At 44.8% G+C, this 14,569-nt stretch overlaps 1 protein-coding gene and 1 pseudogene across 1 annotated transcript in view; one reads left to right on the top strand and one right to left on the bottom strand.

Moving 5' to 3' along the window:
* Positions 1–5: 5 nt before the first annotated feature.
* Positions 6–764, top strand: LOC116553415 (annotated as a pseudogene).
* Positions 765–3,638: 2,874 nt separating this feature from the next.
* RFFL (ring finger and FYVE like domain containing E3 ubiquitin protein ligase) overlaps positions 3,639–14,569 on the bottom strand; it is an 83,082-nt gene continuing 72,151 nt past the window's right edge. The window contains exons 4-7 of the mRNA XM_032280884.1: positions 12,649–12,732; positions 11,536–11,746; positions 9,252–9,275; positions 3,639–6,695 (exon numbers count right to left, since the gene is read on the bottom strand). Of these exons, the coding sequence (XP_032136775.1) occupies positions 6,514–6,695; positions 9,252–9,275; positions 11,536–11,746; positions 12,649–12,732 (501 nt within the window). The 3' untranslated portion in view covers positions 3,639–6,513. The remainder of the gene's footprint in view (positions 6,696–9,251; positions 9,276–11,535; positions 11,747–12,648; positions 12,733–14,569) is intronic.

The raw sequence follows: 14,569 nt of genomic DNA, 5'->3' as shown, positions 1-14,569 counted from the left end.
AGGCCAAGAATAGCCCTTGCTGCCACCAACATGGAGACTTTGTACTGTGTGCAGTTCTTAGTGCTCGAATGTCCCAACCTGAAGTTGAAGAAGCCACCCTGGATGCACATGCCGTCAGCCATGATTGTGTCTGCTCTGGAGGTGGTGTCTTCCTCGTGACTGGAGGAATAATTACTGTTATTGTTGAACCTCCAAGTGTTGGCTGATAAACATGGGCATCAGAGGCCAGTAACTTTCTTGGCCTACAGAGTAAATGGACAGTATATTATGGAAGGACTTGCATCCAGCTTCCTGTTTACAATGGGAAGTTTAGCTTTTGTAATCCTGGACCAATCGAATGCACCAAATATCCCAAAACTCAGTAGATTTCTTCTGCTATTCATTGGATGCATCTGTGTCCTATTGAGTTTTTTCATGGCTAGAGTATTCATGAGAATGAAACTGCCGGGTTAGAGTGCCTTTTGAGAAGAAATGAGTGGATACTGGATTTGCTCCTGTCAATTAAGTTTTAAAGCCTGTACCAATCCTCTAATATGAAATGTGGGAAAGAATGAAGAGCAGCTGTAAAGGAAATACATAGCGGAAAAAAAACGAGGAAGTATATTGAAGCTTGGACTAGAATTTCTTCTTGGTATTAGAGAGACAAGTTTATCATAGAATTTTTTTTCCTGCTGACCTATTGATATACCAACAAGGTTGAGTGGCATTTTCTTCTTAGTTTTTCATTTCTTAAAGAATATACTCCATATCTACAAATGAAAAAATAAAAAATAAAAAACTGCAAAACTCCGTCTCAAAAAAAAAAAAATCCACACCTAATAACAGATCCATACAACCTCCTGTGTATGAAGAATAGCTCCTGTGCTGCCTGAAGCTGATTTATTTGAAGAACGAAAGGAAGACAATTAAGTGTAGACAAGTGCTGTTCAATAGAACTTTTTGCAGCAATGGAAATATCCATAAATCTGCACTGTCCAACCAAACTAGCCACAGACAACTGCTGAGCAATTGAAAATGAAGCTAGCACAACTAAGAAATTTCTTTTAATTTTTTACTTGGAAGCCCAAGATCGAACAACTAAGAAATTGAAGTTCTCATTTTAATTCAAATTCAAATGGTCACATGCTACTAGTGACTACCACATTGGACAATGCAGGTGTAGACGGAGTTTAAATTGAGTCCTGAAACTTAATGGCTCTAACTTACTTAGGCAAGTTACGTAACATCTAAGCCTCAGTCCCTCCAAGTAGAAGGGGGATAACCACTGCACCTAAATCCTAGGGTTGTCCTAATGTTCTCAGATACATTATGTAACACTCTTAGCTCAGAGCCTAGCACATAGTTACCCAGACTGGTATGAATGTCCAGACCCTACCTGGGAGAGGGGGCCCTAGCTTGTAACTTTAGAACCCTCAATTGCAGGTGCGCATGTTCCAGCTAACACTCCACTCAGTGCAGGCTCATCAGGACACCATATGTTTGTAAACTGGCTTCCATGTCCCAGTCCTGCCGGCTCTTGAGAGTCGGTTCTCTCCTTATGAACAAATTAGCAGGCTCTGGGCCTATAAGATCAAGGACCACTGTGTCCCCCCACCCCCACCACCAGTGAACTCAACTAAGATAATACTCTGCTAGGGGATGTTTGCCAGTTAGCTTGAAGGCCAACTTTGATCTGATTGACTTTGGCTTTCACCTACTGTTTAAAATGTGTGTTAGGAGAGTAGGGGCAGCAGTGGGGAGGGGGGTACTTTCCTGACTCTAGCCCAGGACATTTGGTATTTTTCAATAGGCACCATTCAGCCTGGATTCAGTATTAGGAATAAGATACTCTTTTTATTCCGTCCTCTATGGAGACAAAAAGCTGCTCCTTCTTTGAGCACTGACCTACATTTCCCTCTTCAGCCTCTTCAGGCCAAGGAACTGGACAGGGCAGCAGAACAAGTCTGTCTCCTTAGGATCCTGACAAAGGAACTGCCCTCTCCAACCTGGACCCAGCCCCACTTGCCCTTACTCTTTGCTTACACCCAGAGTGCACCCTCACAGGAAAGGGCTCTGCTGGCTGCAGGTGATCATCTTGTCCCTTCTCAGCCTTACTCTGTGTTATCTATCACCATTTCAGTGTCAGTGGTTTTTTATGTATTTTCTTCCAGGCTTTGATGCTGAGATCTGACTGTATATAATATTATTTATCCTTTCTTGTATTTCTTTCATGTTTTTCAATGCAACCCTCAACGTCGTCATCAAATCTCTCCAGCACAATGCTGGAGGCCTCCCTCTTCTGAACCTTTCCATGCTGCTGGCTGGCATCAGGCAGAGGTCATCACTGGGCACTGAACAGGTCAGCTGCCTAGGGCAATGTTGGCAAAGTGTTGTGGCTCATCCTCGATCCTATACCCTTTTGGCAAGATTCCTTTCTCTTAGTCACAGAGCAGATGGGCACATAATCTTGTTCTCCCGGGGACTGCATTCTCAGGAGTCTTTTCCTGCTCCTTGGGCTCCTCGTTAGGGAGGTTTGTATAAGCCTGTGGCCACAGAGTGGTATGCCACCAGCTGGGCCAACTTTTTTTTTTTTTTTTTTAATAGTGTGCTCTGTCATCCAGGCTGGAGTGCAGTGGTGCAATCTCAGCTCACTGCAACCTCCATTTCCCAGGTTCACAAGGGATTCTCATACCTCAGCCTTTCAAGTAGCTGAGACTCACAGGCACGTACCAGCTAAGTTTTTGTATTTTTAGTAGAGACAGTGTTTCGCCATGTTGGCCAGACCAGTCTCAAACTCCTGGCCTCAAGTCATCCACCTGTCTCAGCCTCCCAAAGTGTAGGGATTACAGCTGTGAGCCATGGCACCCAGCCTGGGCCACACTTTTCTGAGCCATACTCCAACTGTACTACAGCTGTATCCAAAGGCTTTATCTCCCAGGGTAACCTGAAGACCTAACTGGGCATACTAGCTGTCTTCAGATTCCTTTCCATTTCGATCTTTAGGTCCCATTTCTTTTAGATCAATATCCAGTTGGTCTTGGGATTCGTCCTTTTCCTACCCAGCTCTCATTCTCTTCTAGGCTGTTCCATGGCCTCTTCCACATATTACATTTGTGGTCTTGGGAAAGTTACAACACTGAGCATCTTGACCAAGGTCACTTGGCCCAACCACAGGCTAATAATCCCAGGCCATGTACACATGTGCCCTCTCCAACCTGGACCCACGTGAACACATGGCCTGGGATTAGCCTGTGGCTTATCAGTTATTTTGTCTTTTTTCCTTTTTTTTTTTTTTTTTTTGATACAGGGTCTCACTCTGTCACCCTGGCTGGAGTGCAGTGGCGATCATAGCTCACTGCAGCTTCGATCTCCTGGCTCAAGTGATCCTCCCACTTCAGCTTCCTAAGTAGTTGGGACTACCCACATGTACCACAATGCACGGCTGATTTTTTGTTTTCGGGATTTGTGTTTGCTTTTTTTTTTTTTAAAGTAGAGACGGGGTCTCACTACATTGCCCAGGCTGGTCTCAAATTCCTGAGCTCAAGCAATCTTTCCACCTTGGCCTCCTACTAAAGTGTTGAGATTATAGCATGTGCCACTGTCAGGCTCTTTTGTCAGTCCATCAACCTCTGATATCCTCACACCAGACAGGACAGGGATCTGTATTGAATCTTTATTACAAAATTATAAAGCAGAGCTCTGTAACAAAATAATACACATTTGGGTTTGCTTTAACCTCCAAGTAAGTCTGAGAAATCTTAATATAAGCCACTTGAAGTAACAATTCACATCCAAGAGATTTCCACGAATTTATACAATGTATATTGAGCACTAGTTCCTGTACAGCTTATTCTGATTAGTTTGGATCCAACTATTCCAAGGTATTGTGAACCAGTCAGCTGTCTTTTGAAACAAGTCTTAACTGAAATCTCAGAGCAATCACAGCAAAAGCCACGGAATAATTGTAAAAATTAGATGTTTCCATGATAATTAAAACCAAGGATCCATGAAGGGCAGGAGGGAGGATTTAAAGATTTTAAAAAATCAAATTTTAGACCTTGGTTAAATATTAACTGGAATGGGATCTTGGAACTCCCAACTTTAAATTGGTGTAATAAAAATGATACCAAAAAAAATCAGAGTGGTTTGACACCTTTTTTCCTAAATGGAAACCTTCACCAAAATGGGATAAAAGATTTAAAGGCAAGTTCTTTCTCCAAAATGAGTAAATGACCTCAGTTTTAATTCTTACTGAGGTTCTTAATTAGCTATCAGTATATTATTTTCGGTTTGTGTCTAGGAGGGAAACTGAGGAGGGGGTAAGGCTTCAGCAGAGAAAGCAGGTTGTAAATAGCCAGCTTCTGCCTTTAAGTTGCTACTAGATTTTAGCTGAATAGCACATACATAGACCTGTTTCACAGAGAAATTGAGTAGCTGAATGAATTACCCTTTGCTAAATTGGTAGGCATTGTAAACTATAGTATTTACTGCCCATGAGAAAAGTGAAAAGGGATGTCTTCATGAGCAAATCTGATTCCCCCAACTCCTACAAAGGCTGTGGTTCAGAATCAAATCATCCAGGACTTTGTATGATGTTGAAGTAAGTGACCAAGTGTTCAGTTAACAACTACTTTATGCAGTTACTTCACTCCTCCAAAGGGGTTTAGCAGTTGATGATGGAAGGAAAGCATAAATGTGTCTGTACTAACGTAATAAGTCCCTTTAGAGGTTTCCCTCTGCTATCTAGAATCATGATTGGTTCTAGTCTTAGATTTTTCAGCTGCATGGGAGGGGTAAGGGGTGGGGGCTGTCTGCCAGTGTGTTCAGGGTTTGCATAGTTCATCCATTGGTAATGAGAAAACACTCTGCTCTCCTGATAATGTGTTCTGTGCTTGGTCACACTTCTTCAGCACACTCTTAAGCCCTCCAGCTCCTCTAGGGATATAAAGACTGTGAGGGCCCAAAAACACCACCTACTCATTGTATGGTCCTTTCTAAAGAGCCTAAAAAATGCATTCTCCTGCTGGGCATGGTGGCTTATGCCTGTAATCCCAGCCAGCACTTTGGGAGGCTGAGGCGGGCAGATCACATGGTCAGGAGTTCGAGACTACCCTGGTCAACATAATGAAACCCCATCTCTACTAAAAATACAAAAATTAGCCAGGCATCGCCAGTGGCGGGCACCTGTAATCCCAGCTACTCGGGAGGCTGAGGCAAGAAAATCGCTTGAACCTAGGAGGTGGAGGTTGCAATTAGCCAAGACCATGCCATTGCACTCCAGTCTGGGTGACAATGAGACTCTGTCTCAAAAAAAGAAAAAAAAAATGCTTTCCTCCCGACCTGCCCCCATAAATCAGTGGGCTAGGAAAGGAAATGAAAGTAGGGTCTCCTCACTCCCCACCAACCTGGGAAATACAGACTTGGACTGTTGGCTCGCAACAGAATCCAGTCTCGTTCAGTACCTGCTGGAAGCTCTGAGGTACTCTGTCTTAAATGTTTGCTCTCCAGGAACTTCAAGAGAAGTCTGGCCAGAGAAGAGCACAGGCTCTTTGTCTAAGTCTGTTTCTTCAATGAGACCAAATTTAAAACTACCATGGGTAAGGGATAGATTTCATTTTCAGGGGAAAGTGGTTTAAGACTTCTGCTAGTTGGGAAAAGGCTCAAAAACCAAGCCGAAGTTAAGCAGAAGGCCACTGCCTCCACCCACTGCTTCCCCTTTCTCCATAAACTAAGGATGGTGCAAATCAGGTCCCAAGAGAAGCAGCAAGAGAGATTATCCACACACCGTCTCTTGCAGACAGAAACTGGAATTTCCCAGCAGTTTGGGAGCCTGATGTTTTGTTGGCTCCCAGGGTCAGGTCAGGAGACCAACAGCTTCCAATCCCAGCATTTAAGGAAGCAGCTCTTAACAATTTGGAAAGTTTTCTATAGCATTTGTGCTTCATTTCTCACCAGAGATAAGTTTACTGGTCTAAATTCTGTCCTAAGGACCACTATTGGTCTGGTAAACTAACATTTTTGTTCCAGAGAAACAAATGGATTTTAGGCAATGTAGCAAGAGACTTTAGCAAAGATAATTAAAGCACAGAAAGCTGGAGAGACTAGAAATTTAAATCCAAATGTGCTAAGGAGGAGGACTTCTGATTGATGAAACACATAGGCAAGCATCTCCAGGGGATGGGTTGGGTACAGGAGGAGGGGTGAAACTGTTCAGGTTCAGGGAGGAAGACAGGATCCAGGTTCTGTTAAGTTCTCTGTTCATTAGTTACCATAAGCACTCCAAGATCACTAAATCAAGAACATACCCATGTGATTTGTACAAATTCCCACTGGCCTCGGGCTTTACCAGCCAAGAGGTACACCCCTGTGGTAAGACAGGCACTCACAGGGGTGACATGGCATCTTGCTTGCCCTGGTCTTGGGAACACTGCAATATTTCTTCTACTAGCTTGCCCTTCTGCAAGCTGGCCAACCCTGAGCCCAGACACCCCAGGCTATTTCCCTGTAAGGCACTGAAGAAACCAATGCAAGCCTTCAGGACCGGAAGACATGCACAGCTCGGATTACATACTGCCGGCAGATGGGGCATTCATTCATGCGCTTGCCACACTTGGTACAGGTTACCATATGGCCACACTCCAGCAGAACACAGTCAATGGGTGAGTCCATGCAGATCTTACACAGGTTCTCCTCCAAGCCTGGTGGTACTGTTCCCCCTGTACAAACAGGGCAGAAGAAAAGGGGCAGAGGAGTGAGGAGAATGTCTAAGTGTATAGGGGTAACTGGGGGAGGGAGGTGGGAGATAACAGGTACATTGTGAACAAACTCCTAGTGCACATGCTTCCCTCAAATAGAGCTCCTCCAAGGAAACAGTTCCTCAATAACCAACTCTGGTTACTTGTTTAATCCACACCTTCTCTCCTCCAACAGGTATAGATTTGAAAAGTATAGTACTTCTGGATCAGCACCATCCCAGAACATGAGAACTAAGCCAAAGTTCTCAAAACTTAAATTATTTTCGACCGTTGAGGCTGTAATATAGTGATTGGGTGAGTGGCACTTAGAGACTCATTATCCCCTGAGGCAGAACATACTAAAAAGATAAAACTGGTTCAGAAAAGCTTAGATAGAAATGGAACTGTGATGAATGTTTCACTAAGGATCACAAGCCTTATCTATAAACATATCCTCCATTTAATAAAGTCAAGGATCATGGGGGAGCCCTCTGCTATCTCACAAACTACTCGCAGGCTTCCTGAGGAAACTTCCTGGTGGAGAAGCTTGCAGAGATTATTGCTCCTTCTTTCTTTCCACCCCCACAGAACTTCTGTATACCCCCATGACTGCTTATAACATTGGACTAAAATTTTGAGTTTGCCTACTTACTCCCCCAGGAGACTATGAGCTCTTTAATTCAACATATTCAATTTTTACAATTATATGCTTGGCATTCATTCCATGCTCTGAGGTTAGATATTCATCTTTGAAGCCCCCAAGGGCAGTCACATGGTATGTACTCGTTAAATGTCTGATGAATGAACATCTTCCCAAGGAAATGAAAACATCCCACATTTACTGAATGCTTACCATGTGCCAGGCAGGGTCCTGGAGCTTTGCATGTATTGACTCACTGAAGCCTCACAAAAACTATCAAGTAGGACCAGTAGGACCTCTGGTCACTCTCATTTTATAGATGAGGCCAACTGGGGTAAAAGAGTTAAGTGGCTTGCCCAAGGGCACATAGCTGCTAAGTTGAGGAGCGAGGATTCAAACCCAGACGGGCTGGCCCCACGGCTCCTGCTCTAGAATGGCCGTCCGCCTAAGTACCCTAAGAGCCAAAACTATCCAGACGGTATCAACTGCTGAGTGCATAGAGTTCTCAATAAATGTTAACTGGCTTGTGTCAGTAGCAGCATATAGTGGACATGACCAATATCCTAGCTGAGCTGACCCACAGAAAAAAATCATGTTCAAAAGCCCAGCCATCTCCAACATTTCTTAAATTGCACCCTGAAGTAGGTACCCATAAAAAGGAACTGATCTCATACCAGTCACCTCTGTCATTTGGAGCTTAGCCACCCCATAGAGGAATTCTCCCTTATTGCATCTATACTTTCTCTTTTCTGGACTATTCAATAAGTCAAGAAATACTTCCCCCTAGGAGGTAGGCTGGATGTGAAAGGGAGTGAAACCTATTTGCCTTTTTCAAGGTGCTGTTGGCCCTAATGGGGAAGGTTTGCAAATTATACAAATACCTAAGATGAATGGGAATAATTTATAGATTTTTTCAATTATTCCCCCAGGAATAACAATAAACACATTAACTCAGTTGTCAGCATTCTCCCAGGGAATCAGAAAAAGAAAGGAAAGCACCAAGTAGATCAGCCTAATCTTGGTACCAGGGGAGGATGGGGTAGATCTGGTTTTGGGGAATTGAGAAAAGCTCAACTGTTTTTTATGTCTGGTGAGAAGTCATCAGACATAAAACTCTGCCCATTCTGAGCAAAAGGCCATTTTACTAAATAACAAATTTGGGAAGTCTTCTGAAATAGTTTTAAAATGCTTTGCAGGCTAGTCCAATACTACTACTCTAAGAACATTCTCTCTTGGGAGGGAGTTCACAGCCGTATACCCTTGAGGCTTTTGAAAATGCATAGGATATTTTAGCATGTTCTCACAGAGGGTCAGGAGTTCTGTAATGTGTTCTGGAAGTACCTGAAGGCCCAGTGGTGGTCTTTGGTGAATGGCGGCCAAGGTGAGCTACATAGCTTGTGCCCAGAGAGTAAAGCATATATTAGCTCCAGAGTAGCTCTAACCATTACCAGCCCTGCACAAACAGGGCTGTCTCAGGTCACCACCCTTTCTTTTTGGTTAGTACCAGAAGCTGGTAAACACCCTGATTCCCCAGAAGGTGCACACAGAGACCCTCCCTACCCAGACCAGAACTAACACACCAGGATTTTAAAAAATGAACTGAGTGTGATACATGCCACCCCTTCTCTGTTTCAGTGTATTACAAATATTGGCTTCTGAGCTCTGGCAGTCCAGGGACATGCACATCAGTCCTAGGTATGCTCCACTCTGCTTCCTGCACAGGGAGCAGAGAGAATTTCTAAAGACAGTGAGAGGCCCCGTGTTCTCAGTGAATTTCCCACACATCCTCTCTGGAGGCTCAAATGCTCAGAATTCTTAGACTGCTAAAGGGATCAAGGTTGAAGGAGGGGAAGGACAAAAGAGCCTAACCCCATTCCCAAACAGAAACAACTACATACCATTTTGGTCTTCAGCACCACCGACTGAAAGGAAAGAGAAGGATGTCTGAATAAGTGATGGTACGATGGTACAAGCAAAGTCTCTTACTGCCCTGACATCATTTCTGAACTCTTACCACTCCCTGCTGGGACCAGTCTTGCCAAGAGCCTAGATGGACATCTGCCCTCTTCACTCACTACATGCTTAGAACTCACACAAAGCTCCTACTGGTGCATCTGGTCTGCTCTTTTTTCTTTTATTTTGAAAAGGAGCCCCACTCTTGCCCAGGCTGGAGTGCAGTGGCACGATCTTGGCTCAGTGCAACCTCTGCCTCCCCGATTCAAGCGATTCTCCTGCCTCAGACTCCCAAGTAGCTGGAGACTACAGGCACCCACCGCTCCCAGCTAATTTCTTTTTCTTTTTGGTGGAGACAGAGTTTCACCATGTTGGCCAGGGCTGGTCTTGAACTCCTGATGTCAAGTGATCTGCCCACCTCAGCCTCCCAGAGTGCTGGGATTACAGGCGTGAGCCACCGCGCCTGGGCTGATCTACTTTTAGAAAAAGGTATTCCGGCCGGGCACGGTGGCTCAAGCCTGTAATCCCAGCACTTTGGGAGGCCGAGGCAGGTGGATCACGAGGTCAAGAGATCGAGGCCATCCTGGTCAACATGGTGAAACCCCGTCTCTACTAAAAATACAAAAAACATTAGCTGGGCATGGTGGTGCGTGCCTGTAATCCCAGCTACTCAGGAGGCTGAGGCAGGAGAATTGCCTGAACCCAGGAGGCGGAGGTTGCGGTGAGCCGAGATCGCGCCATTGCACTCCAGCCTGGGTAACAAGAGCAAAACTCCGTCTCAAAAAAAAAAAAAAAAAAAAAAGGTATTCCACTGGTTGGCACAAACAAACTGCCAAGTAGGATACTGTATATGTGCAATATCCTTTTCTATTGCTTTTGAAGCCAGCATTAAAGTCAAGAAAGAATGAACAATCTAGCTGTTTCAGTCAGTCAGGGAGTCTGGACACAGTTCCCATGTGGAGTCATCTGTTCTGTTCCCCAGGTCCTGACAATTTGAGAGAAGACTCTTGAAATAATCCCAAAGGGAAAACAGACTCCACATCAGTAGGCCTCCATCTGTAATCAGGTGAATAGTCAGTCAGATGTCCTCTAACACTGATGAATTTGAGCTACTGGTAGAGGAGAGCCTGAAATCTGACTTCAACCACCCTTACCATGCAAGGAATCAGTATGTTGCTCTGTGGGAAGTAAATCAGTTGGGGAGGGGAGGAAAGGATTCTGTGGTGAAATAATTTCAGGAAACACCAAGTTCAAAACAGCCAAAACATATTTCTCTTCTGCAGGACTTCTCTGCCTTTAATATAAAAATCTACCATAAATCAGTAACGAAGATACAGAATGAGGTGTTTTTCCCTAAACTCATTTAACCACAGACCCAGATATTTTCCTGGGCATCTCCTGAAAATGATACAGTAGAAAATGCTTTGGGAGGGCCGGGCGCGGTGGCTCAAGCCTGTAATCCCAGCACTTTGGGAGGCCGAGGCGGGTGGATCACGAGGTCAACAGATCGAGACCATCCTGGTCAACATGGTGAAATCCCGTCTCTACTAAAAACTACAAAAACTTAGCTGGGCATGGTGGCACGTGTCTGTAATCCCAGCTACTCAGGAGGCTGAGGCAGGAGAATTGCCTGAACCCAGGAGGCGGAGGTTGCGGTGAGCCGAGATCGCGCCATTGCACTCCAGCCTGGGTAACAAGAGCGAAACTCCGTCTCAAAAAAAAAAAAAAAAAAAAAAGAAAAAAAAAAAAGAAAATGCTTTGGGAAATGAACAAAAAGAAAAGCCCAAGTGCAGATGGAACAGATATCTTCTCCTATTATGTATGTAGATTCACTTTCTGCCTCCCAAATCTTTAGAACAAGCATTCTTATTCTAAGGTAAGAAAACTTAGAAGGTGGTAGTTAGAGTATGGAGGGGATACCGTGTGGTAAGAAAGGCTATGGACTTAGACCAGAAAATTCTCAGTTAAAATCTGGGCTCCATAATAAAAGGGTGATGCTAATAATGCCTATTTCATAGGTTGCTCTAAGGAATAAATAGATATATGCAATGCCGAATCCAGTTTTGACATCAACCACAAATGACAGCTATCATTAGATGGTGCGAATAAGTAAGGTGCCTCCTTCTATGGCTAAAGTGTGGAAACTGAGTCAGGTCAATGCCATCATGCTTTGGAGTGACAGCAAACACTCCTGAGCTCTGTATAGATACCACACAGACAACCACTCACCCAGGTGCTGCAGTCCTTTCTGATCCTTGTATAGCCGGGTCACTCTCTCCATCAGCTCCCACTTCTCACAGCAGCCCTTGTAGTTGACAAAGTTGCGAGCCAAGATCTCTTTCAGCTGCCGTACTGTGAGGCCTTCAATGTCCTCCAGGTCGGTCAGGTCAGACAGAGAGGCCCTTCGGCCTGGGATGAAACTGTCCTCTGAGTCAATGGACTGAAATGGCAAAGATGAGATCAATGTGCTCAGCTCTGACCTCCCCAAGCTCTTTCTCCAAGGACCCCAAAGCACTCACCACACCATAATTTTGGTGATTGACCTCATGAAGGGTAGGAACAGAGACAGGATGAGTACCTGGCATGGTGCTCTGCATTGCAAAATATACTAGAATCTCTTCCTGATCCATGATTCTGTGCTCAGGAGCAGACACAGACCAACCAATCAGTGTGATGCCACAGTAGATAGTAGTATAGTAGGAGCACTGGTTTGAGTCATATGACCCTAATTTTGAATCCCCAACTCACCTGCTGGTTAATGCTAAATAATTACCAGCAAGTTGCTTACCACTCAGCCTGTTTGCCCCCCATAAAAGAGAGAGAGCAGCAGGCGTCCTGTACATGAAACCCAGAACAGCACTGGCCCTTCTCACCTAGAGACTTCTGTTTGCCCACAGGAGGCACATTTTCCTGGTAAGCACTCCTCTATACACAATACCTTGGCCACAGCTCCCTGGCCTCGATGTCTGTGCTCTGGACTGGCCTTGCCTGGCTAACTGTCTGACCTCCTTCCCTTGACAATGGCTATAGTGTGCTAGAAGCAGGAGAAAAGAACAAGATTTTCACAGCAGCACTCTAAGCCTGCCCTCTGGCAGCTCCTAGAGAGTCAAGAGACTGGAAATACAATGGGCCATGAGGCTTCTCAGTCTCCACTATGACCTCACAACTGACAGCTTCACAAGCTAATCTGAAACACTAACACTAAACCCCACCCCCAAAACACAATTTCAGAAGCACTATCATCACACACTTATTCTCTCTCCACCCGAGTCTGCTAAGAGGTTCCTAAGAACACCAGTGAAAGAGCAAAGGTGAAGGGACAGACCCAAGCAGAGGCCCCACCTGGGTCTCATCCTCAGCAGGTGCTCTGGTCACGCTCTCCATGTAGACGGGTTCCTCTTGATCCTGAGACACATGGCCATTGGCCTGTGGGAAGAGAAAAGTAACATCATATCCAGAGATGTCCCAGAGATCTGCATCGTATGGGCCTCTTTTCAAATCACACAATGTCCATGATGTATTCCCATCTCGCCCAGAATTCTGGAGCCTCTCACAGCATCATTACAAAAGCCTGCTGTCTCATAGCAACTTGGTCAAGCAGAGAAACAACACAAATAGATTTCAACAGACAAAGATGCCCTCTAGAACAAAACTGCATTAATTCTGCACACACCAGGATGGCAGTAGCCACCACTCACCACCAATTTAATCTCAGCCTGAGCACTGCAGGTGAAGAGAAGGTCACTGTGTCCATTCCACTGCTGGACTGCTCTCTATCTGACATCAAGGTTTTTCTTGACACTGATTCAAGACTGCCATCCCTATCCCTGGTTCTGCCCCTCAGATCATAGTCTACTGGTTGTTTTTTTTTTCCCCCAAACTGTTTAAACCATGTTTTCCCCTCCTTCACACTAAATCTCCCTGGCTTCCTTATCTGACACTGATGAGACAAAGTTTCGAGACCATCACCACCCTAGTCTCTCTCTTTTCTGCCTACTAACTACTCTCACATTCTGAAATGTGCTCCCCATGTCGAGCACACCATTACTAAGAGCTGTGTCCAGACCTAGTCAAAAAGTATTTTAATGTATCTACGAATCTATTAGCCTAAGACTATATAAAACAATGTCGCCGGGCACAGTGGCTCACACCTGTAATTCCAGCACTTTGGGAGGCTGAGGCAGCCAGATCATGAGGTCAGGAGTTCGAGACCAGCCTGACCAACATGGTGAAACCCCGTCTCTACTAAAAATACAAAAATTAACCAGATGTGGTGGCACATGCCTGTAATCCCAGCTACTAGGGAGGCTGAGGCAGGAGAATTGCTTGAATCCGGGAGGCAGAGGTTGCCATGAGCCAAGATCATGCCATTGCCCTCCAGCCTGGGCAACAAGCGTGAAACTCCATCTCAAAAAAAAAAAAAGAGACAATGTAATGCCTATGCTTATGGAGATTCATTCTGCTTAGAATTCTCACTTCTCCAAAGGTTTCTGCTGAGTACTCCTTTAGGAGGTTTGGCCAAAGAGTAGTCAGAACTGTGAGCCTCCTAATTCCATCACCATTTAAGCCACAAACCCCATAAGTAGATCCTCTTCACCCACTGCTCCCTGCAGGCAAAGGGCCTGGTGTGAGCTCAGACCAAAGAGGTATCTGAGCTCAGAGGCCTTTTCTACCAGATTCTAGGGATGCCAGTGAAGGGACAATTTGGGAAACCAAAGTCACCCACTGAACCCAGCCACTCATCCCACATTAGGATGCATAATATGGAGCTAAACAAGAAGAGGCAAACAACTGCAATGGAAATGAAAAGTAGAAATAACAAAATGCCAAGTGAAGGCAAGATCGAATACATAATACATATGTATGGAGATGCAGCCGAATCAATGTCTTCATCAACAATTTTCTCTTAGCTTACTCTAGATCCTCACTGGTCTCTCAGTATCACCTTGGAATTACCCTGGAATCCTTCAGAGCCTAACCTGTTCTTAAGTAGACATCTTTCAGATGACCTGTTTCCTAGAAAGAGAAACCACCTCATGTTGCAATTTATGCTCTTGTCTTTCCAGTTTGCCCACTGGCTAAATCAAACTCCAAAACGAGTACCTGTCCATAGTTGTGCTTATTGTATATACTTTCTTGCCTGGCAACTATTGATTGCCAAGGCACTAAAGGTAAAAGAAAGAACCCTGGTTGGGCAAGTGTTATAAGGAAATGTACATTCTAGGTGCAGATCACTTGTGAACTTGTCAGATAGCACTGCATA

This window comes from Sapajus apella, unplaced genomic scaffold, assembly GCF_009761245.1.
Source record: "Sapajus apella isolate SASKATOON/1434 unplaced genomic scaffold, GSC_monkey_1.0 scaffold12, whole genome shotgun sequence".
Classification (NCBI taxonomy): domain Eukaryota; kingdom Metazoa; phylum Chordata; class Mammalia; order Primates; family Cebidae; genus Sapajus; species Sapajus apella.
This window is presented reverse-complemented; position numbering and strand designations above follow the sequence as displayed.